Genomic DNA, 24,321 nt, shown 5'->3' on the forward strand with positions numbered 1-24,321 from the left:
AGTGCATATCTGTTTTTAGTTCTCCAGTGTTGTAATACTTGCTGAGTTGAATTTCTTGAGGTTCCCAGTTCAATTTATATTTGTGATCCGTTGGTAAAGGTCCGTCTGTTTTTTTTGTGTGTAAAGAAGTCATTTAAAGTTGTTTTATGTGTGGTAGTAATGGGAGGTGGGGGATATCGGTTGGGGGGGTGCAGAGAGGAGAGGGAAACAGGGGCCGAGCATGTCTAAAACTGGCCTATTATATTCTAGCTAATGGACAAGGAGATTGCTTTTAATCCTGTTTCTTCTCTGGTAATCAGAGGGTTATATATTTTTCTCAGTAAGACGTGTCCAGCAGCTGCTTAAACTATAAATGTGAATGTTTACTACCTTTAACCATATGTGTCAGAAATATTAAGAAGCTTAGGCAATATTAATAAAATTAAGGAACATTCTAGTTCTCCTAATAAATGTAACATAAAAGAAAACAAGCGTTTGAGCTTATCAAATACTATAACTTACACTCAATGCTCTGTACGTGACTGCTCAGGAATATGTTGGATAACTTCATAGATTGTACATTGTATATCATGTGACTGGACAAAATCAGAGCAAGAAACTGATTTGCTGCTTGGTACCTGATGGAGGGAAAACAGGTTGATTATGATGAGTAACGGGGAGGAAAGCATCAAAGAAAGCAGTGGATTTTGGAAGGGCTGTTCAGTTTAGAGCTCTGCTCACTAGGAGTGATCTTTGGTTTTACTTCATAAATAAATTCAGGGTTGCTCTTCTCTAAAAACAAGTTCTGCATGATTTGTGTTCAAACATTTATTGAATTTGACATTGTTTTTGATTCTTAGAACAAGCAGAATAGGAAACAGGAAGGAGGGTATATGCTTCAGCCACTGAAAGAGTCTAGTTCAGGGGTGGGCAACTCCAGTCCTCGAGGGCTGGAATCCAATCGGGTTTTCAGGATTTCCCCAATGAATATGCATGAGATCTATTTGCAAGCACTGCTTTCGATGCATATTCATTGGGGAAATCCTGAAAACCCAATTGGATTCTGGCCCTCGCGGACCAGCGTTGCCCATGTCTGGTCTAGTCCATTCTATGAGCTCTAGTTCCCATGCGAATGTCGATGGGATGCTGCAAGAAATAGATGGGCTTCCATCGGTTGACCCTTCTTGGAAATCTGAGAGACTGTCTTCTCGATGCAGTTTTCATTTCATACTACCTCTATGTTCAGGTATCTGTTATTCATGAGCATAATTTTGAAAGAGAAGTTTTAGGCTTCTCTAGAACAACCTGCGTATGCGTACTCCAGGCTGCCTGTTGGGGGTTTGTGGCCTTGCTGCCACCAGGGATCTCTCTCTGCCTCTCGCCAGGAATCCCTGCCTGTCCCTTCCCACCCCCCTCACTGAAGCCACCACCATCGGGATGCCTCCCTGCCTCCATTTGCATGCCTGCTGCACAACCCTCCACCCCTGAAGCCAACACGCTCCATCCCTCCCCCAGAAGAAACTGCGTAGCAGGGACTGGCCATGGCTGCGTGCAGCGGCAGGCTTATGAGACTTCCCCCCCTAAGATTCTGGTTGGCCCAGGTGCCTAGGCCCCGCCCAACTTAAGATTCCGGTTGGCCCATGGGCAGGGCCTTAAGCACCTGGGACAATCAGGCCTTACACCCCTCCCTGGAGCAGAAGGGGCAGGCCTGCCTCATTCCAATGGAGGTGGGCCTGCCAGCCAGACAGAAGGAAGACCCAGCCGGCCATCGTTACAGGTTAGAGGGGGGTCCGGGAAGGTCGGGGGGTGGGGGGTCACAGAATCTATGGGGGTGGGGCTGCAGATTCTGCAGGGGTGGGGGGTCCGAGTGGGGTGTCACAGAATCTATGGGGGGTGGGATATTCTGGCAGGAGGGATTGGGCACCCTCCTGACGGTTTGGGATGGGGGTGTTCCGGCAGGAGGGATTGGACACCCTCCTGCCAGTTTCATTCAGGGGAGGTGGGGTGTTCTGGGCAGTAGCGACAAGTCATCCCTCCTGCCGCGTTCTTTCGGGGGGGGGGGGGTTGGCGGCCGCTTAACTTATTGCAGCAGGGAGATCCCCTCCCACAATAAGCTTAGCAGTCACATCTACTTGCAATGTAGTATTTTGCTGGCCTACATTATATGTGTCTCCCGCTAGCCTAGGGAGACATGTACAGCCGCCTAGGTCCACCTAAGTCTACTTCCAGGCCAAACCATACCTGAGCCTAGTCTTAGGCTCCCTATGCTCCCGGAGGTGCCTCCAACATAGGTAGCCTACCTCAGGAGCTTTTTTTTAAAAAAAAGTGCATCCCGATTGGCTGGTTAGACAGTGGTAGGACGCCTACTGCTGCCTACAATCGGGATGCCATTTATACAATCTGGGCCCGAGTATGCATGTCCAGGCAGTAACTTTAATTTTTCTGCTGTGATATTTCTTCTGTGATCAGGCAGACTTGTGCTAAGGCATAAAAAACAATTATTACTTTAACAATTGCAAATCTGCAAAGAAGAACCAGCACTGACCTAGGCCTAACTGTGGTGAAAATCCAAGGAGAAGATGTTTGATAAGGCCTTACAGCACTATGGGCCGGATTCTCAAAAGAGCCGCCAAAAGTTAGGTCCCGGTAGGTGTCTAGATCATGCCTGCTGGCACCTAACTTAAATGTTTTAATTGTTTTAAGTGGCGAAATTAGGCACCCTGCATGGATCTAAAAGAAAAATTAGGCTCTGTCCGAGACTGGCGCCCAAGTCCATGGTGCCTAGCGGTACCTAGTAATGCCAAAGTCCAGAAGTGGGCATGTTTAGGGGCAGCGCTAGACTTCAGCATCACTAGGTGCCACTGGCTACAATTCTAAAAGGATTCTCTTTTAGCTCTAATAGCTTTCTTCACCTCACTTGTGAACCATGCTGGCTGCTCCTCCTTTTTTAATACATGGAATAACACTGGTCTGAGAGACATTTGGAGCATTGAGATTAAGCATCAAATTACTGCGTCTCAATGGCCACGAATTTGGACTTGAAGGATGAGATATACAGTGTTGGCATCTATGAGACAAACTTGGTTTTTTTCTGTTACATAGAGCATTATGGACCCCTGTTCGGTTACAAAAATTATATAGCTCTAATGAATGTTGGCACCGTCATCTCGAAGCAGGGACTTTAGATCATTTATTATTCTATTGTCCATTTATTATTAAATTGGAAATCAATTTAGGACCAAATTTTATTTATTTATTTATTCGATTTTTTTTTTTAGCCCGTCCTCCCAAAAGAGCCCAGAACGGGTTACAATGAATATATTGGTGCATTAAAATTATAATTAAGATAGGTACTTAGAAATTCCCTTACTGTCCCGAAGGCTCACAATCTAACTAAAGTACCAGGAAAAATGGCAATTAGATAGAGTAATAAAGAAAGAAAATAGAGATAGAGGAGAAAAATAAGAAAATAAACATACTAATAAGATTACAATGATCTAAAGGAATTTGAAAGGTTAAAAAGAGGGGAGATAGGAATAGATGCAGAGGGAGAACCGTTGAAGCAATAGAATTCTGGGGAAATTTAAATGAAATTAATTGTTTATTAGACAACCCAGTGGCATTATGATACTGTGCTGTTTGGTATGGCAATGAGAGCAAAAAGTCAGATTTCTACAAATAATAACAAATTATTACTTATAATGACTGGGGTTGCCATTCAACAAATTACGTATAATTGGAAAAATTGGAGTAGATTAAATTATATTTTTGGGTGGAATTCCTTATGTAATGTTTATAAAATGGAGAGATTTATTGCAATACAGTGGGGATGTTTCAGGAAATTTCAAGATGTGTGGGAGCCATTAACAAAGTATTGTACTGATTAGATGACATGTTTTCCCTTAAATTTACAAGTTCAATTGTGAGAGGGGGAGGGGGGTAATTTTATTGTTACTTATTGTATAAGGTATTGATTATATGATAGGAAAGGGTGGAAAGGGTGGGAGATAAGAGTATATCATTTATACCATTGATAATTATTAAGTGATATATTTATTGTTAATTTGTTTGGACATATTGTCACACTTATTGTAAGTTTGAAAATGAATAAAGAATTAAAAAAAAAAAAGAAGATGCTTTCAAGAAATACAAATATAGCTATTTTCAGAAGTAATGAAATGAGCCTGCTTTGGATCTTTATTTTCATAATTACAACAAACTCCTTCTCCTGAGAAACCAGAATGAGGATGACAGACTAATGTAGCTTGCATTGGCCTGGTTTGTTCTTATATTCATTTCATGAGTCTAGGACTGCAGATAGTCACTTGGTTTTTCTTGTTGTAGGCTTTCTCGGAAGCCTTTGTTGTCTACTTTCTATTTTATATGCTATGAAATCAATAAAAATATTTTGAACATGAAAACTGCCCTTTCAACAAACATTTTTCTCCTTAGAACCATATAACTTACTCATGAATGCCTCGTATTATATCTACTCATAACTTCCAAACTCCTGGAAAATACTCCTGCCAGACTCCCAACTCTAGTCATTCATCCATCTTTGCTCACATCCTATCATACCCATGCTCCCTCAAAACACTGCGTTGAAATGCAAATAGCAAATCTAAGAATGTTCTAAACAGTGGGGCATAAAAGTTAATCCTATCTTTGTGCAGTCTCCCATAACCAGTTAAGTGCTGATTATGCATATGCTAATTCTACAAACCCAGAAATTCAGTGATGGTGCCCGGACATAGCCTGGCATTAAATTTCCAGGTATAACACCAGTGGCAGGCAGTCAGCAAAACACTGATCGCCACCAGCTAAATATTGGGCCCTATGTTGATTTACAGTCAGACCTTTACTCCTTGACTAAAATAATTAAATTCGGAAAACTATGCACACCTTTGGAGAAACTGAGTTGTCTGGGAAGGAAACAAATTCATAAATTCCAAAGTCATCCAGAGCATCTTCGTGTCCTAAAATATATAGATGAAGAAGAAGAAGAAGCACATGTATTTTAATATTAGTTATTTAACTGTGTTTCTCAAGTCTTTCCTGGGGTACCCTCCTAGTCAAGGGGTGGTTCAAGTCATTCGCGCGTGAGACTTCAGCACGCCGACAATTCTGCACAAGACACCAGCGCGCTGCCTAAAAAGTGACTTTTAAAGAGCTCCGACGTGGGGTATGAGTGGGGAACCCCCCTCCCCCGTTTATTTCATGCTCTTCATGCTGCCGTTGGGGGGGTTGGAACCTTCCATTATAGAGTAAACTTAACTTTTTTCCTGATTTTTTAGGAAAAAAACCCCGTTAGAGCTCTTTAAAAGTCACTTTTTAGGCGGCGTTGCAATGTCGGCGCACTGAAGTCTCGCGCGTGAATGTCCTGTCACCCCAGTGGTTCTTAATCAGTGGTGTCAGAGGTCAAGCAGGGTGCAGAGATATGAGACAATGTATTGAAACTTTCTAGGCAGAGTGAAGGCAATTATTAGAACAGTTATTGATTAGCAGTTAGCAATGTTAATGGCTCCAGTGCCACATGTAGCTGTAGTGTTTTTTGTGTAAGAAAAAAGTTCCAGCACTCATAGAGGGTCAACCTTATGGGAGGAGCCAGTATCTATGGCCCCGCCCCTAGTAGCCATGCCTATTTTACCAGCCATGAAGCATATAAAAAGGCATCAATGAAAATAGTACACCAGCCCCTTGGTCCAACAAAACTAAAATAGAGTCATTTGGCCAGAATTAGGAATCTCTAACTCTGTCACAGTGGTAAAACATAGACAGATGTGCCATTCATGTAGCTACAGTAGGGTTGTCAGCTTTTTGAAAGATAAAAATCTGTCACTTTTACTGCTCCATCACTGTTCTATCCCTTATTGGTGTAGAGCAGAACTAGGACATTTTCCCATAAAACATGTTTTATGGGAAAAAAACATTTGTTTCTATTGCAATTGCCTCAGGGACAGCATACATTCCTTCCACTGCTAGCCACTTGTCTAAAGCAGACAGGATTTTGTTCACATCGTGACCCTACATACCCTGCAAAAAGACACTCAAAACCTATACAGATAACATAACACCTATAACCTATGAAAGTCAATGTTATAAATACTACACTAGGCCCTGAGCACCACTATATCTGCTACTTGGAAACTGAAACAAGCTAGGCTGTTACACATTCCTACACAGACACTACAAGCTAGCAGTTACACATGCAGAATATGGACAAGACCCTCACAAAAACATGCAGATAAAAACTGAAATGGAGACCCCAAGAAAGCCAGACTTTATAAGCAATGCAAATACTTGTAAAAGAGAAATCAAAATGTATTTTCTTCTGTACTCTGCAAAATTCAAAAACCAGAAAACAATGTACACTTTCACAAAGCAGGCACATTTCAGTCCGTTAAAGGTATTAAATAAAAATAAATGTTTTTTTCTACCTTTGCTGAACATTTTATTTTTTTAATTGGGCAGGTCTGAGTCTCTTTTCCACCTTTCAGTTTTCTCCTAAATTCTTTTCCAGGATGGCATTTCCATTTCATCTCTCACCTCTTGTCTTCTTTCCTTCTCTACATCTATCTGGCATGTTTAATGGGTTCTCCCTCCCCCCCCCCCCCCCCCCCCCCCACACACACACACACACACTTTTCTCTTCTCCGCATTTACCATCCTTTCACCCTCTAGTCCTTAGTCTCTTTCATTTCTCATCTACCTATTGGCTTTTACTATCTACCTCTCGTTCCCTCTCTAGCATTCCTATTACTCCCTTTTGGGTCCTTTTACAAAGCTGCACTGCCAAGCAGAGCACACTAAATGCCAAAGCAATTCTATTCCTATGAGTGGCCCGGCATTAGTGTGCAACTCTTGGCAGTGCAGCTTTGTAAAAACCCGCTTCTGCCTTCCCCAGTCTCCTAATCCCCTCCCCCAAACTTTCATCCACTTCCTTAGACCCCCCCCTCATTCCCATCATCTTTAATCATCCTTTTAGACCTCATCTACCTTCCACTGCATCTCATCACTCCTATCAGTCTCAGCTCCATCCCTGTCTCTCCATCCTTTCCTTGTCCCATCTGCTTTCCAGTATCTATCTGACTTTATTCTCCATGTCCACCGTCATTCCCTGTGTTCCTCTATCTCTCCTTTCCATCACCTCCCTCTCTGTCCCTGTCCCTATTCCCCCATGTTCAGTACCTGCCCCTGTGTCCCCATCCCTCCTCTTGTCCCCATGTTCCTTCTCCTTCCTCCTGCATTCCCACCTTAGAATCAGCACCTCTCCCTCATATCTCCCAGCCCCATCGGCACTGCCTCTCTTTCCTCCACCCCAGATTCAGCATCCCCTCCCCTCCCTTCCCCTACCCCATGGGTCCAGCTTTTCTTTCCCAACTCCTCATCCTTGTTTTCACTTCCTCCTCCCCCTTCTCCTGTGGTCTGGTTTTGTTCTTACCCTCCCTGGTGCTACATCTCTCTCTCTCCTTCCCCTTCCATACACCACCTGTATTGCCCTCCCTCCTCTCTCCATATCCCCCCCTGCACTGCAGTCCTTCAAATCTACAGGTCATCAGTAGTATTGGTGACGTAAGACCTGCCTTTGGCCTGCCCCAGAAGCATTCCGCCTACATGGGAGCAGGAAGTGGCTGTACAAAGAAGGCTTCCAGGGTAAGTCAAAGGTAGCTTTTATCTTTATGATGCTACTGACAGCCTGCAGGTTTGGAGGACTGCAGTGCATGGAGAGAGGAGGGAGTGCAAGGAGCAAAGTGCCACACCACTCAAGGGGAGAGGGTGCTATCTGAGGCTCATCAGGAGACAGGTCTGGGTTAGAAAGGTGCTGGTACACTGTATCGGCGTATACTGGCACAAAAATGCCCTATATAGTTGTCGGTAGTTACTAGTGGATACGTATTTTTGGAAGGGATTGTGGGGGTTTCATCAATCAGTTAAAGGGATGCAGGAACCAAAAAAGGTTAAGAATCTCTGCCTTAGCCAGTCTGGTTTTCAGGATATCAGCAATGTACAAGAGATAGATTTACATATGCTACTTCCATTGCATGCAGATCTCTCTCATGCATATTCATTGAGAATATCCTGAAAAACTGGCTGGTAAGGGGTAATCCAGGAACAGTTTGAGAAACACTAATTTAATAATAATAATTCAGCTATTATGAATCCATTAGAGATTAGAAAACACTATTACCTGAAAATATATGTGCTCTTCTGTACTCAGTTGCTGGTCTACAACAATGAACATGCATTTCTGTTAGATTATGCCTCAGTGAATCAGAAAATTGAGACAGTGAAAACTTTTTTGTAAGATAGGAAGCAAACTGTAGAAATTAGATTATATTCTACCTTTTTTCCAGCTTCTGTTGTATCGCTGCAAAAAAAAAATAAAAAAAGGTAAAATCAAATATTTTTGTGATTGAATATAAAAACAATGCTTTCAATTGATTTATTTTAAAATACCTCTGTATGGCTGATATCTTTTCCATAGAAACAGAAGTATCATAGATAGGATGAAAAACAATGAAATCCCAGTTATTGCTGCTAACGGTGATGAGGCATTTCCTTTTCCCTCAAACTTCTCTCTATCTGCATTAAAAAAAAAAACAATAACCAATAGTATAAGTTATTAGAGCTCACAAATTTGACACTTTTTGGTGCTTAAATTAAAAAAAAACAACAAATGCAAGTGTTCTCATAAAACAGCAGCTATTGTATACTGTAAATTATCAGCCTGATATTTAAACACTTGAAATTTTCAAATTCCAGCTCTGGTACTATAAATTATCGGCTTGATATTTAAACACCTGAAATTTTCAGTACTGTATATTCAACATTGCTATCAAGATAGCGGGCGGTGATGAAGAAATGTGTAGAGCAGCAAGATAGCAGCAATGCTATCTCTGTTGCTATCCAGATAACATTAGGACATAGGAGGCTGGATATTCTTCACCCATAGAGGTTCTGGTCTGACTACTTCTGTTTCCTGGATCAGAAAATAGAAATATTCCTGTGGTTTAGGCCTCAGATGACAAATATTCCTGTGTTTCAGGCCTCAGTTGAGAAATATTCTGGTGGCTTAGGCCACAGTTAAGCTGCGGGATGTTAGATGTACAGTGTCAACTTGGGGGGGGGGGGCAACACCTGGGCTCTCCCAGGTCCCTTTCCCATCTGTAGAATCTGGATACCTAAATCCCATAAGCTCATTCGTTCTGTGGGTATGGAACTACAGAGGTCACCGTTCTCTTCAGAGAGGCATCAGTAGGAGGAGTTTTTTATGCCTTTCCCTCATAGAGAAGGGCTATGGGGCCCCCATTATTCTTCATTAGCTTCGGCAGGGTGGGTAGTTATGGTTCCCAATGCAGGTGACCTGAAGACTCTTAGCATATTGTGCATTGCTGCTTCCTGCTCCTTGCGCCGGTCCAGGTTGGCCATTGCGGTATGGGTGAGTGTGATGTCATGGTGCCTGTGCTTTGCCAGAGTCCACTTGTTGCAGCTAGGGGGGAGCCACCGCTGCAGCTGCTGTCACCGCTGCCATCAGTCTTTCTCCTCTCAAAGGAGGGATGCCACCTCCGGCAGTGCTACCTTTGCCGCCTCGGACCGGCTGGCCCCACTGCCACATGGGCGGTGGGTTGGCTTTGGCCGGGGCGCCATTTCACTTACGGCCTGAGTGTAGACTTAGAAGCCAAAACTCTGCCAAATATCCCTAAAACTACGCAACACAACAACCCATGCAAGTTAGAAACTCTAAATGGCTTCAAACCAGTATCCATTGATGACCTTAAAGGTACAATAGTCTCCCTACACCCCACAACCTTAGTCTTGGACCCGTGCCCATCCACCACACTGCTAGCTACCAATGAATCATTCCTTAACTCCATTTTACCTCTAATTAACAAGTCCCTGCAATCAGGCATAATACCTCAGAACTGGAAATCTGCCGTAGTAAGAGCACTCCTGAAAGAAACCACCATGGATCCAGACAATCCAAGCACCTATAGACCAGTCTCAAAACTCCCCTTTGTCTCAAAAGTACTAAGAAAGATAGTACTCACACAACTGCGAGACTTCATGGAAACAAACACCACCATCTCCAATTTCCAATCAGGATTCAGGAAGCACCACAGCATAGAAACAGTGCTTCTAGACATTGTAGATGACAGCTGGAAAATCCTTGAAAAGGGTAAAGACGCATTGCTGGTACTATTAGACCTGAGTCCTGCCTTCGATACTATTGATCACTCACTTCTCCTATCCAGACTACACTCCATCGGAATCCATGATGTCACACTGACATGGTTCTCTTCCTTCTTAAAAGAAAGATTTCAGAAAGTACTACTAGGACCCTCCTTATCAAAAGCAGAACCTCTCTGCTACATTGCTATCCCCACTCCCCTTCAACCTGTACGTCAAACCAGTATTCTACATTGCAGAAAAATATCAAATCAAGATCCCTCTTATGCAGACGACATACAGCTCTACCACCCCCTAGGTCAACATCGAGGCGCACAAATCAAAACACTTCATTGCTACCTAACTGAAATAAAGAACTGGATGACTGCAAACAAACTACAGCTCAACGCATCAAAAAATGAACTTCTCTGGATACACAAGAATTCCTCCATATATCTCCGCACATACCTCTCCTGGGGAAATGACACCCTTACAGCCAAAGACAACATACACATCCTGGGATAATTCTCGACTCAAACCTGTCGCTCTCAGATCAAATATCAAAATTAGTGTCTTCATGTTTCTATTACCTATGCCAGCTAAAGTGCATCTGTGCTTACTTTTCAGAGAATGATTTAGTCTAGCTACTATATGCATTTGTGTTATCCCTCTTAGAGTATTACAACACACTACTAATAGGCTTACCCACAAAAAAGTCTCCCGTCTCCAAGGCATGCAAAACGCTGCAATTCGACTCCTGAAAAACCTGGGCTTCCGTGACCACGTCACCCCTGCACTAAGATCCATGCACTGGCTGCCTATCCGAAAACGATGTGTCTTTAAAGCCCTGGTTCTAGCTTTCAAGACATTCCACAAGATGACACCAAGCTACATAGCATCAAAACTACAAATTTATGTCCCCAACTGATTACTGAGATCCCAAGCAGAAAAACGGCTAGCCATTCCACCCGGACGCTCACTCACATCTGAAACAGCCCGGAAACGCTCTTATTCCCCCCATCTGTCAGATCTTTAAACAGTCTATGGAACTTCAGGAAGGCCTTGAAAATCTTCCTCTTTACAAACCCAGCTCCTTAGCTTATGTCTGCATCCCAGACTGATCCTTATGTCAGACCACCGGACCAAAAACCCACCATACTTCAATGACATACAAACCTACAAAGCTATTTTACCTTATGTTAGGCTATGTCCATATGGAAAATGATATAATTTAAATCACCATAGGCTCGCATCTTTTTGGAAAATGCTGCAATTTTAAAACACCCTATGTCCATTAAGTCTATATTTCCAAATCTGTATGTTACGACTATACTGTAAAAGCTGAAATTTATACCTCTATGTATACCAAGTTTGTTTTTCCCACCAAAGCTTGTCCTACTTACACTGTGAATGTACTCTTGTAACCCGTTCTGGGCTCCATTGGGAGGACGGGCTAAATAAATGAATGAATAAATAAATAAATTTAGTCCCGGCCGCCTGACAGTTAGTTGTGGTTAGGTTAGTTGCGGGCTATTTTGCAGCTCTTTCTCTCTTGCCCAGAGTTTGTTTCCATTCCTTCTTGGTTCATCCATGTGGAGGAGTGGACTGGAGGTTGGACCAGCTACCTCAGTGCCCTGAGGTTTCCTCTTTATCTCCTTGGGATTCTGGGAAAGCCACTTGACACTTGCTCGGGTACAGAATAGTGTCTGGCTACAAGGGGATGCCTTGCCTCTCCTCTGGCATTCTTCTTGACTTTGGTCAACAGTTTGACTCCTGTGGGAGCCCTATGGACTTTGTTCTTTGAGAGGACTTCAGTTAGATGGGGAGTCATCTCTTGTTATGATAGGATGCTGATTTGCACTCGTGGAGAGGCACTGTAGCTGTGAATTCCGCAGCATGGTGCTCTCAGGTGAGGATTGCTCCTGCTCACATGTGCTCTGAGGGTTAGCTTGTTTATTTCCCTCCCTATATTTGGACTGCTTTTGTACATCCCAATAGTCTCTGGATTCATCTGCTATTGATGACAAGGAAGGTAAAATTATGTCCTTACCTGATAATTTTCTTTCCTTTAGTCACAGCAGATGAATCTAGAGCCCCACCCTGTTGTGGGGTTTATCACTCTCAGGTGCGGTTTGGGCATGGTTTTTCAGCTGAATTTGCATTCTCGATTTTAAAGCATCAGTGGTTCGGGTAGCACTTGTGAAGGAGAGGAGTTTCATATGTCTCATATATTTCATGCCTCATATGTGCTTTATTTCAACTGCTCTGAGAAGACCTATACTGGTTGGCCAGGAGGCTGTGCATCCAAGATATACCTAAGGACAACTCAGTGCTCTCTATCTCCACCTGCTGGTTGATAGATGTAATCCCACTAATATCTGGATTCATCTGCTATGACTAAAGAAAAGAAAATTATCAGGTAAGAACATAATTTTACCATTTAGGGCCTCTTTTATCAAGCCAAATAGCACGGGCTGGTGTGGTAAATACACCAAAGCCCATAGGGATTGAATGGGCTTCAGTGCATTTGCCGTACAGCACTCACTACCGCGGCTTGATACAGAGGCCCTATAGCAGGGATCTCAAAGTCCCTCCTTGAGGGCCGCAATCCAGTCGGGTTTTCAGGATTTCCCCAAGGAATATGCATTGAAAGCAGTACATGCACATAGATCTCATGCATATTCCTTGGGGAAATCCTGAAAACCCAACTGGATTGCGGCCCTCAAGGAGGGACTTTGAGACCCCTGCCCTATAGTGAGGTGATTAAATTTACAGATGTTACAAAATTTTTAAAGTTGTTAAAACACATGTGGACTGTGAAAAATAGCAGGAAGACTGTAAGGGCTCATTTTCAAAAAAAGAAAAATGTCCAAAGGACTTCATAAAGCGACACCTGGATGTTTGGATCTCATAAACGTCCATCAATTTCAAAACCTACTTTCTAGATGGTTTTACATGCTATTTCTCAGCAGTGGGTCTAAATTTCTTTCTTTCTTTCTTTTTTTTTTATTTTATTTTTATTTTATTTTATATTTATCATTTCAATTTATCATTACACACAATGATAAGGAAATACTGAAATACAATACAATCAGTTCATGCTGATAAGCAAATAACATAAGGAAATATAGCATCTTACATAGTCCACAATGGGTGGAGGAGAAAAAAGAAAGAGAATAACAACCCCCAGGGGAGGGGGTACATAAACCAATTTAAGAATTCCAAAATAAAGAGCAGAGTACAGCCTTCCAAACAAAATTAACGCCATACAATCCTGTTCAATCTGGGTGCATAGAGACACCCTTGCCTTCTAGAAAAAAGCCTAATTGGGCAGGTTCAAAAAATACATATTTTGTTTCCTGAAGGGAAACCACACATTTATAAGGAAATCTTAATTGAAAAACTGCTCCTAATGATATCACTTTCATTCGGTATGTTAGAAATTCTTTTCTTCTAGATTGCGTCCATTTTGAGACATCAGGGAACATATATATTCGTCCTCCCAAGTAGGACACTTGTTTCAATTTAAAGTACAATTTCAGCAGCAATTCTTTATCTTGATGAAATACAAAAGAGACTAGTAACGTAGCCCGACCCTCTATTTCAATATCAGATGATTGTAATATATCAGATAAATCCATCTGGTCTTCACCTCTAACTGATTCTCCTTCTTTATTTACATTTTTCTTTAAGTAATAAATTTTTTGTAGTGGTGGAAGATCAGATTCTGATATCTTCAATATAGTTATCATGAAATTCCTAAAAATTTCCCGAGGTGACATAAACTTGGCTATTGGAAAATTTAAAAGTCTCAAGTTCAAACTTTTATGTTGATTCTCCAAATTTTCAATCTTCCTCAGGAAAAGCATTTTATCAGAAACTTGTTTAGTCATCAAATTTTTAGTCTCTGTTGTTATTTTCTCTAAATTCTTTATCTCTGATTGTTGCTGCTGAAGTGATGTCTCCAACAGGTTTATCTTAGAAGTTGAATTTAAAGTAATTGAAACAAAATTAGCACATACCGAATGTAGGTTCTCCAAAGCAGTCCAGATTGAATCAAGTGTGACCGCCTGAGGCTTCACAAGTGGCTTGAGGGAGGAAATAGCCACTAGCTTTTCCTCAGTGACTCCTCCAGGCACCGAATCCTGGGTTCCCTCAACCTCTCCACCACTTGCTGCTCGGGGTTCACTACTCCCTAGCTGCTGCGACTCCCCAACAGGAATCGACGTCGGCGTTGATGTGAACACTTCCGGGTCAACATCAGGTCTCGGCAGCGTCTCTCCCGCTACATTCGGGGAGCTCCCCCACAGCAACCGGTCTCCCGATGTTCCTCCAGGCATTGGGGGCATGCGTGGCTCTCTCGGGCTCAGCGACAAGTCGCCGTCTAAGCTGAGACTTCCCCTAGACTCAGCAGCAGATCCGCCCGAAATGGTTGGCTGGACTGTAAACGATGGTATTACAGTCTGTCGCATATTGGAGAAAGCAGAGGTAAGTGGAGGAAATCCCCTCTGTTTCCCACGTCTTTTGGGCATTAGATAGCTGTAGTAGTTATATTTATTCAAAAGAAATTGCCCCATCGACGGAGAGCACTCCAATATGTGCTCTGCTCAAGACGCCATCTTTTATTCTCCCCCCTCTTTCTTTTTTTTTTTTTTTAAACTTTATTAAGCCAATCAAAACATAATACAATAGCTGATAAAACAAAACAGAACCAATGAGTGGGCAGAAAGGTGGCAGATGAGTTTTAACATAGAGAAATGCAAGGTCATGCATGTAGGGAAAAAGAACCCGATGTTCAGCTTCAAAATGGGGGGATCACTACTAGGGGTAAGTAACCTTGAAAGAGACCTGGGGGTGATGGTAGACACAACACTGAAGGCGTCGGCACAATGCGCAACGGCATCAAGGAAAGCAAACCAAATGTTGGGTATCATTAAGAAGGGTATCACGGCCAGGACGAAGGAAGTCAACTTGCCACTGTATCGTGGCAATGGTGCGCCTGCATCTGGAGTACTGTGTCCAGTACTGGTCGCCGTACCTCAAGAAGGACATGGCAGTACTTGAGGGAGTCCAGAGAAGAGCAACTAAACTGATAAAGGGTATGGAAAACTTCTCATATGCTGACAGGTTGAAAAATCTGGGGCTATTCTCCCTGGAAAAGCGGAGACTTAGAGGAGACATGATAGAAACCTTCAAAATCCTGAAGGGCATAGAAAAGATAGACAGGGACAGATTCTTCACACTGTGGGGAACCACAAGTACAAGGGGGCACTCGGAGAAATTAAAAGGGGGCAGGTTTAGAACAAATGCTAGGAAGTTCTTTTTCACCCAGAGGGTGGTGGACACATGGAACGCGCTTCCGGAGGCCGTGATAGGCCAGAGCACGTTACAGGGCTTCAAAGAAGGTTTGGATAGGTTCCTAGAGGATAAGGGGATTGAGGGGTACAGATAGGAGTTGAGGTAGGTTATAGGAATAGTCAGGGACCATTGCACAGGTGATGGGCCTGGAGGGCCGCCGCGGGAGCGGACCGCTGGGCGGGATGGACCTCTGGTCTGACCCAGCGGAGGCAAATTCTTATGTTCTTATGTCAACCACCCTAAACACAGCAGGGGGCATAGTACAGCAAATTCTGACATACCCAGATTCTTTGGTACGTACTAAGAAAACACAATAATACTAACTCCCCCCCATCCAGGATGTGTGTCATGAGCGTACCCCAAACTCAGCCAAAGAAGTCCAATCAAGAAGATAAGTGTCCAGAATCAGACTGTGCAAGCTGCCACTGATCAAAAGCGGACCAATTCTTACAATAGTTCTGCAATTGATTCTGTCAAAGAGTGGGTCCAAATTTTATGGGGGCATGTTGGAGGCATGTTTTGGGTGGTATTATGGCGTGTTTAGAATTTGAATATTTTGCAGCTCTAATCAAACATTTTACAAAATGTCCAGGGCACCATTTAGATGTTTTGGGCTAGACCTGTATTAAAAGTGAATAAACTAAACTAAATTAAACCTTAAAGAGCTTATATACCGCATCCTCTCCACGGAAGTGGAGCTCGACACGGTTTACAAGAACTTAAAATATAAGAAGAGAAAGGAAAAGGTTTACATGAGCTTATATATAGAATGGAAGAGTAAGGGGGAAAATAGAATTACATGTTAGAGAAGAGCCAAGTTTTCAGTTGCTTGCGGAATAGTTGGAGAGAGCCCAGGTTCTGCAACGGGATAGTAAGGTCGTTCCAGAGACTTGTGATTTTGAAGAGAAGAGATTTTCCCAGTTTACCTGCATAGAGAATACCGCGTAGAGAGGTTTATATAGTTTATATCTTTGGGCCAAAAGTGCCAAAAGGTACCCAAACTGACCAGATGACTAATAGAGGCATGAAGACATACCCCCTACATATTCCTCCAGTGGTCAGACCCCCTCCCACCCCCAAATATATGAAAGAAATAGTACCTACCTCTATCTAAGACAGCTGCAGATATGGCCAGTCCTAGTAGAGCAGCAAGCAGGTGTCTAGAATAGCCTGGTAGTCAGTGCAGTGGACCCCAGAGTAGGAGACTCACCCATATCCCACCCTATCTAGAACACTTGTGGTGGGACATGTGTACCCACTAAAATCCACAAAAACCCTTCTTTACTGACATATAGGTGACATCTGCAGGCATAAGGGCTATGGGGGTGGTAGTCAGGTGGATCCAGTGGATTTTGGAGGGCTCCCCATATAATGTAAGGGGGTGATGGTGAGATTTGTACCTGGGCCTTTTTATGTGAAGTTCATTGCAATGCCCCCTAGGGTGCCACCCTGCTCTGCTTGCATGTATGTGTGGCCAATCTACTAAAAATGCAGGCCCCTCCTGCATCCCAATGACTTTTTTGTGCATTTTGCATTTGGACATTTTGGTTTTCAAAAATGGTCAAAAAAGATGACACACTAAAGGTGAACACATCTAGAAATGGTCATTTTTGAATAAAGATAGATGTTTTGTAGTTTTGAAAATGGCCATTTTCTCTATTAAATTTTTGGACTCACACCTCAAAACATCCAAGTTCAGACTTCCACATCTTATCAAAAATGGCCCTCCACGTTTCATCTGCCATTTGTATACCTAGTTATCCAATTTCTTAATGTGGACAAATAATCAAAATTATAATTACCTGGTGCTAGGGTCCACCTTGGGAATCAGCACCCAAGAAAAAGTTCTAGGTGTCATTGTAGACAATACACTGAAATCGTCTGTCTAGTGTGTGGCAGCAGCCAAAAAAGCAAACAAGAAGCTAGGAATTATTAGGAAATAATAGTAAATAAGACCAAGAATATGAGGGGGTGCTGAAAGATTTCAGCCCAACCAACCAACTTCCTCAATTCTGAGCATTATTTTGCCACTGTAGCTGAAAAGAGTGCTCTTATTTCATTAAGTGCCAATTTGCAGAAACAAAATTCTATGTACAGTAAAACCTTGGTTTGTGAGCATAATTCGTTCCAGAAGCATGCATGTAATCCAAAGCACTCGTATATCAAAGCGAATTTCCCCATAGGAAATAATGGAAACTCAGACGATTAGTTCCACAACCCAAAAACTTTAATACAAAATACTATACGTACTCGTATTGAAAGACCTCGCTCGTTTAGAACAGTCACTACACTCCTGCAGCGTCATAGAGAGAAGAACCATCGGCTCAGTTGTGATGATGTGATGCATGTATACTGTATATACTTGTATTGCAAGACATAGCTTGTATATCAAGTTAAAATTTAATAAAATGTTTTGCTTGTCTTGCAAAATAGTTGCAAAGCAAGTTACTTGCAATCCAAGGTTTTGCTGTATTTTGTTTTTTACATTGTTTCAGATCATTGATTGAACCATATCCACGTCATTCTCTTCTTGGTTGAGCTGAGAACTTTTCAGCACTCCCTCATAAAACCACTTTGGTCCCTATGGATTAAACATAGTAAGAATGCATTGACAAATGTTTTGCATAAATCTTACAATCAGCATTAATAAGGGAGAAAGGCCTGTAATTCTCCATTTAACATGGTTCTGCCCAGGCTTTGGAATAACCACTATCTGAGTGAGCTTGATAAAACTGCACCAAATAAGGACTGCCATACTGGGACAGACCGAAGGTACATCAAGCTCCGTATCCTGTCTCCAACAGTGGCCAACCCAGGTCCCAAGTACCCAGTTAGTAGTAAAACAGATTTTATGCTGCTTATCCTAGGAATAAGCAGTAGATTTCCCCAAGCCATCTCAATAATGGCCTATGAACTTCTCTTTTAGGAAATTATTGAAACCTTTTTTAAACCCTGCTAAACTAACTGATTTCACCACATTCTCTGGCAATGAATTCCGGAGCTTAATTGTGTGAAGAAATATTTTCTCTGGTTTGTTCTAAATCCTCTCTCAATCATTATGTCTGTTCAGATACTGCACTAGCAAATGACCAGCCTTATTATCCACTGTATAATATAAAGATCTTTGCATGAAAAAAGTCTGATCAGCCTCTTTGTAAGTATAGAATTGTCAACATATTTCTCTTCCTGAAGGTTTAAATAAACTTCTGTTCTATAATTATTGTTGATAGACAACTATTTTCCAACTATTTAATCTCCACCGCCATCTCCTTTATACATTCCTTTGCCTTGCCTGCTACAATAACCCCCATTACAGTAGTAACCATGTTTGTGTAACAGCAATTATTGAGAGCACACTAATATAACACATTATGCACAAAGTAATCATCAGTGGTTATTTATACTAAATCAATAAAACTAGCATTCTGAAACAATGCAGCATTCAAGCACCAAGAAGAATACCACCTCAAAACAAAATCACCCTCAATCTGTATGAACACTGCTGGGCACTTGAGCTCTATTCCCACATTATATAACATGCAACTGCAAGGGGCATACACATGGGTGGGACATGGGCAGTGCTATAACCCAGCATGATATGATCTCATTAGAGGTCAATAGTCATTATTTATGAGAAGAAAAGGATCTCAGCAATCCACAGTGACAATATTGAATAGCTTATTATGTCTGTGTAAGGGTTCCGTTGTCATTCAACGATCCTAAGAAACCTCTCACAGTGAAACGTGGAGGGGCATAATCGAAAGGGACGTCTAAGTCCATTTGCGTCTAAGTCGCAAGTCGGCCAAACTAAAAAACAGCCTAGGACAAATTTTCGAAAAATACGTCCAAAATTTTTTTTGTTTTGAAAATCATCTAACTATACGTCCTGCTGATCTGATCGTCCAAGCCGCTAAATTGTCCATCTTTATACCACATTTCCATCCAACTTTTCGTCCAAGTCAAAAATGCCTAGAACAAGTCCTCTTGGACGTGGGAGGGGTCTGCAAAGTGATGGACTGCACACCCAGACATGGCACCTAAATAGTGGGGTACCTTACATGGCACTGCTGTGAACTTCACAAAAAGGGTGCCATGTCTTCTCCTCACTACAGCTCCCTTATAAGTCATGGTGAGCCCCCCAAACCACCTCCAGAATCCCCTAGACCCCACTTATCTGCCATCCCAATAGCCCTTATGGCTGCAGGAGCCACTTATATGCCAGTAAAAATGGTTTTGGGGGTGTATAGGGGAGTGCACATGTTTCAGTATCAATGCAGTGATTACAGGGGCTTATGGGCATGGGTCCTCCTCTCTATGGGTCCCTAACCCACCCCCAAGATGACTTAAGCCTCATGTCTGCTGGACGACTAGGTTTTCCTATGCCAGGCAGCCAGGTGATGATGGTCTGGAGGCTGAATTTTAAAGGTGTGATTAATATTTTTATGGGGGGGTCAGTGATCACTGGGGTAGTGTGTGTGGGTGTGTTATGTGTTTGCAGTGCTTATCTGGTGACTTTAGGTGGGTTTTTGTGACTTAAACCATGTTTTACATGGTCTAAGTCACAACGTCCAAATTCCGTTGATCCTGGGCTGTATAACTTTTGGTTATACATGCTGTACGACTAAGTCTAAGCCGGCCCACGTCCCACCCCACTTCCGCACTCGACACTCCTCCTGAAACGCCCCGTTTAGCTTTGGTCGTTCAGCGGCACTATGAAGGCCTAGGTCGTTTAGAAATACAGTACGTTCAAAACCCGTTTTTATTATCGGCACTTGGACGTTTTGGGGAAATGTTCGTCCAAATGCCAACTTAGGCTGGTTTTTGGACGTTTTTCTCTTTCGATTATGAGCCCCTTAATGTATTTCTCCAAAACTTAATTTGTTGCTATAAATATTTGGTTTTCCAGTACTTTCAATTATTTCTATCACTTTCATAGATCAATCGATTTCCACAGCAAACAAAGGGTAAGAGAGCAAAAAATCAATCACTTAGCTGAGAAATCATTTAATCCCCAGCGAATAGTTGCATTATTAGACTGCTCATTTAGCTCTGAAGATCATATTAATGTTCTAGTTCATAAACTATTTTCCAAATTGAGGCAGTTGAGAAACGTTTGATCTTACTTTTTATCAACAGCAATATAAAATACTAGTGCAATTGATTTATTTTATCCTCACTGGATTATTACAACTCTGTGTTCTCAGACGTTTCTGTTGCTTTGATGAAGAAACTTCTAAGTGCAGCACAACAAAGAAAAATGGGGAGACCAAATGATCCACAGGGAAAACAATCCACCGATGAAAACAACAACAAAAAAAAAACCCGTTGAATACAGATGTTCTGGAGATAATTTATTATACACTGACATATAAAAACATGAAAATTCAATTTAAAAAGTACAATGATAAAAAAATACAGTGATAAAAATCCAACCGGACCCTACACAGTCCGTGTTTCGGCGAACACGCCTTCCTCAGGGGTCCAATGGTTTGCAACCTCATATATAAAGAATTGGACTGAAAACAGTCTATTGTCTTTAAACATGTGAGCAAAGAACACCGCAGACAAGCTGAAGTAGCAAAAAAACAGGGTAACAGATTGTAAATAAAAAATCCAGAATTGCTCACGTAGCGCTAGGCGTTGTAATTTATTGCCTCTGTAATTCAATGGAATTTGTTCAATAACCAACCATTTAAGGTCAGTAAAAACACGATGGAATTCCTAATTGTCCAGAATACCATGGCATCTATCTTTACACTGCATTCTCGTCCAAAAAAATCATCCAAGTTAAAAAAAAACCTAGAAAAGACCTTTTGGACGTGGGGGGGGGGGGGGGCAGCAAAGTGATGGACTGGCCATCCAGACATGGCAATAAAATAGTGGGGCATCTTACAGGGCATTGCTATGAACTTCACAAAAAGGGTGCCACATAAACATCTCACCACAACTCCCTTGCAGGTCATGGTAAGACCCCCAAAACCTACTATACCCACCTGTTTCCCACCCCAATAGCTCTTATGGCTGCAGGTGGCACGTATATGACATTACAGTAAGATTTGGGGGAGTTTTAGTGGGCTCACATTTTTCACCATGAATGCAGTGGTTAGAGTGGCTTATGAGCCTGGGTCCTCCTCTCTATGGTTCACTAGCCCACCCACCAGACTAGTTAAGCTACCTCTGTGTATGTCTACTAGGCTTTCCTATGCCAGGTGCTGATGTTCTGGAGGCAGGTATGTACGTTTTTATTCCAATTTTTGTGACGGTGTGGGGGGTTAGTGATCATTGGGGGAAGTGTGTGGAGGTCTGTACTGTGTTCCTGCAGTGATTATCTGGTCACTTTGTATACCTTCTGAGCACTTAGACTTGTTTTTAGATCGTCTAAGTCACAATGTATAAGTTCCATCTAGGCCAGGGATCTCAAAGTCCCTCCTTAAGGGCCGCAATCCAGTTGGGTTTTCAGGATTTCCCCAATTAATATGCATGAGATCTATGTGCACACACTGCTTTCAATGCATATTCATTGGGGAAATCCTGAAAACCCGACTGGATTGCGGCCCTCAAGGAGGGACTTTGAGATCCCTGGCAGTCTCGTCAAACTTCAATTATTGCTACAGGATGACTATGTTTGTTCAGCCCACATCCTTCCCACCTCCCACCTTTATCACTCCTTGAAAAATGCCCCTTTTTGCTCTGGGTGCACAGCGACAGTCAAAAGGCCTAGCTACCACTAGATATGTCTAAAACCTGTTTCGATTATCGGCACTTAGACAACCTGTCTTTTAGGTTAACCAAGTGCCGATTTAGGTGGGTTTTTAGATGTATTTTTGTTTCAATTATGAACCTTTTTTTGTTTTTAGTTTCACTAACTACCTATCATTCTAAAGAACTCTTATAAGCCTGCTGTACTATTTCAGAGGGATAACCTCTTTCTAGTAAATGAAATGATAACCTCCTTGATTCAGATATCTGTTGCTGGATGTCAGAACGAACGTAAACACACAACAGGAAGTCGTGAGTACAAGATGTCAGAAAGCCAGCCAAGGGTGTATAGTTCAAAAAGTTACTTTATTGGTGAATATGTCACAATAACTCAAAGACTCAACGTAAACAGATTTCTCTTCAAAGAGGTCAAATGGGAACTCCTTTAGTGCAAAAGAGAGCTGCTCACATGCTGGAAGAATGGCTATTTATTGGAGTCTGCCTTGTGCTAAAAGTAGTTGGAAACAGTGGAATATAAGTTTGTGAATTAAATTATATCAAACAATTCCTTGTTTTGCCTGCAGAGTTGAAAATTCTATTATCTTTTTAAAAACACAAGTACTCAGATGTCGGTGGTCCTTCCTTGCACCTTCCCTTTGTTCCCCTCCCTCTTCCCCAACTCTGAACAATTGCTGCCAGGATGCTGCCTTTGATCAAAAAGTCATATTTTGTGCTCATCTAAACCAAATTAGGATCCAGGTTCATTATAAGTCAAATATGAGGGGCTGCTGAAAAGTTCTCAGCCCAACCAAGAAGAGAATGATGTGGAGCCATGAAACCTACAAGTTATTCCATACTTTTCTTGACACACTTCTTCCATATCATTAAAACGAAGTGTCGAGAAAAGCGTGGAATAAACTTGTAAGTTTCCTGGCTCCACATCTTTCTCGTCTTGGTTGGGCTGAGAACCTTTCAGCGGGCCCTCATATATGAAAAACATCATCTTAACTATTCATTGTCAATACCTTCAATCCAAGCCCTGCTGTCAGCACCACTGCCTCAACCCTGAACTAGAGAGTTGCACGGGGACAGAAATCCCACCCATCTCCGCCCGTCCATGCCAGGATCCTCTCCATCCCCACCCGTCCACGCCAGGATCCTCTCCATCCCCACCCCTCCCCATCAGGATCCTCTCCGTCCCCACCCATCCCCGCAAGGAATTACCTCCATCCCCGCCCATCCCTACAAAAAGCAGCAATTACTTCTGACAGGATCATCAATTCCACAGTTTCTTTTGTGTTTGCGCTGCTGTTTTCCTTGTGGAATCTCTTTGATGGAACCCTTTTTTTGTTTTCTGTTCAGGTAATTAACTTATAAACCCCCTCTTTTACTAAGGCTGACATCCATTATATTATATGGACGAACCCTGCTTCCAAAGCTTTCCATCCCTGTGGGAGTCCCGTTGGCTAGAGAGGGGTCCCCGTGGGAGTCCCGTGGACCAGAGGGGGGTCCCCATGGGAGTCCCATGGGTTAGGGGGGGGATTCCCGCGGGACCCGCGGGATTCCCGCGATCCCCGTTCCTGTGCAGACCTCTACCCTGAACCTCTCTTCCAAGTTCCCGCTTCTCTCTAATCCAACATTTCTTTGTAGAATATACTTGCAGAATTATCAGAAGAATATCTGCCAGTTGTTAAGAGACAAGATGGCGTTTGGAGCAGGACGCTGAGAGGAGCACTTCCCTCTTCTGGGAGAAAATTTTCTTCATTTCGATTTCAACGTTATATTTCAATACCTAAAAGAAGAGGAAAAACGAGGGGTATCCCTCTACCTACCTCGGGCTTCTCGACGCCGAGGCAAACTGTGATAACAGCATTCACAGTTCCTCCTTCCATGTTGGGCGCCTCCGCTGCTGTGGAGAGGGAACTCCACAGCTTGGACGGCGAGATGTCTCTCTCGCTGAGCCCACGAGGACCGGATAACCCCTCCCATCCCAGGAGAATCTTCGTTGCAGAGGAATTGGCAAGAGGGCTCCCCCGGAGTGTGGGGGGAGGCTCATTCACTCTCCGAAGTGAACCCAGAAGTGAAACATACAGCAGACACGCTGACTCCGATGTCGGA

At 42.6% G+C, this 24,321-nt stretch overlaps 1 protein-coding gene across 1 annotated transcript in view; it reads right to left on the reverse strand.

Annotated features, from left to right (window-relative positions):
* Positions 1 to 24,321, reverse strand: part of HEPACAM2 (HEPACAM family member 2) — a 137,916-nt gene that overhangs the window by 9,666 nt on the left and 103,929 nt on the right. Inside the window, 5 exon segments of the mRNA XM_033931129.1 lie at positions 502 to 617; positions 4,882 to 4,955; positions 8,168 to 8,205; positions 8,323 to 8,347; positions 8,437 to 8,562. Coding sequence (XP_033787020.1) covers positions 504 to 617; positions 4,882 to 4,955; positions 8,168 to 8,205; positions 8,323 to 8,347; positions 8,437 to 8,562 — 377 coding nt within the window. The 3' untranslated portion in view covers positions 502 to 503.

This window comes from Geotrypetes seraphini, chromosome 2 (assembly GCF_902459505.1).
Source record: "Geotrypetes seraphini chromosome 2, aGeoSer1.1, whole genome shotgun sequence".
Lineage (NCBI taxonomy): Eukaryota > Metazoa > Chordata > Amphibia > Gymnophiona > Dermophiidae > Geotrypetes > Geotrypetes seraphini.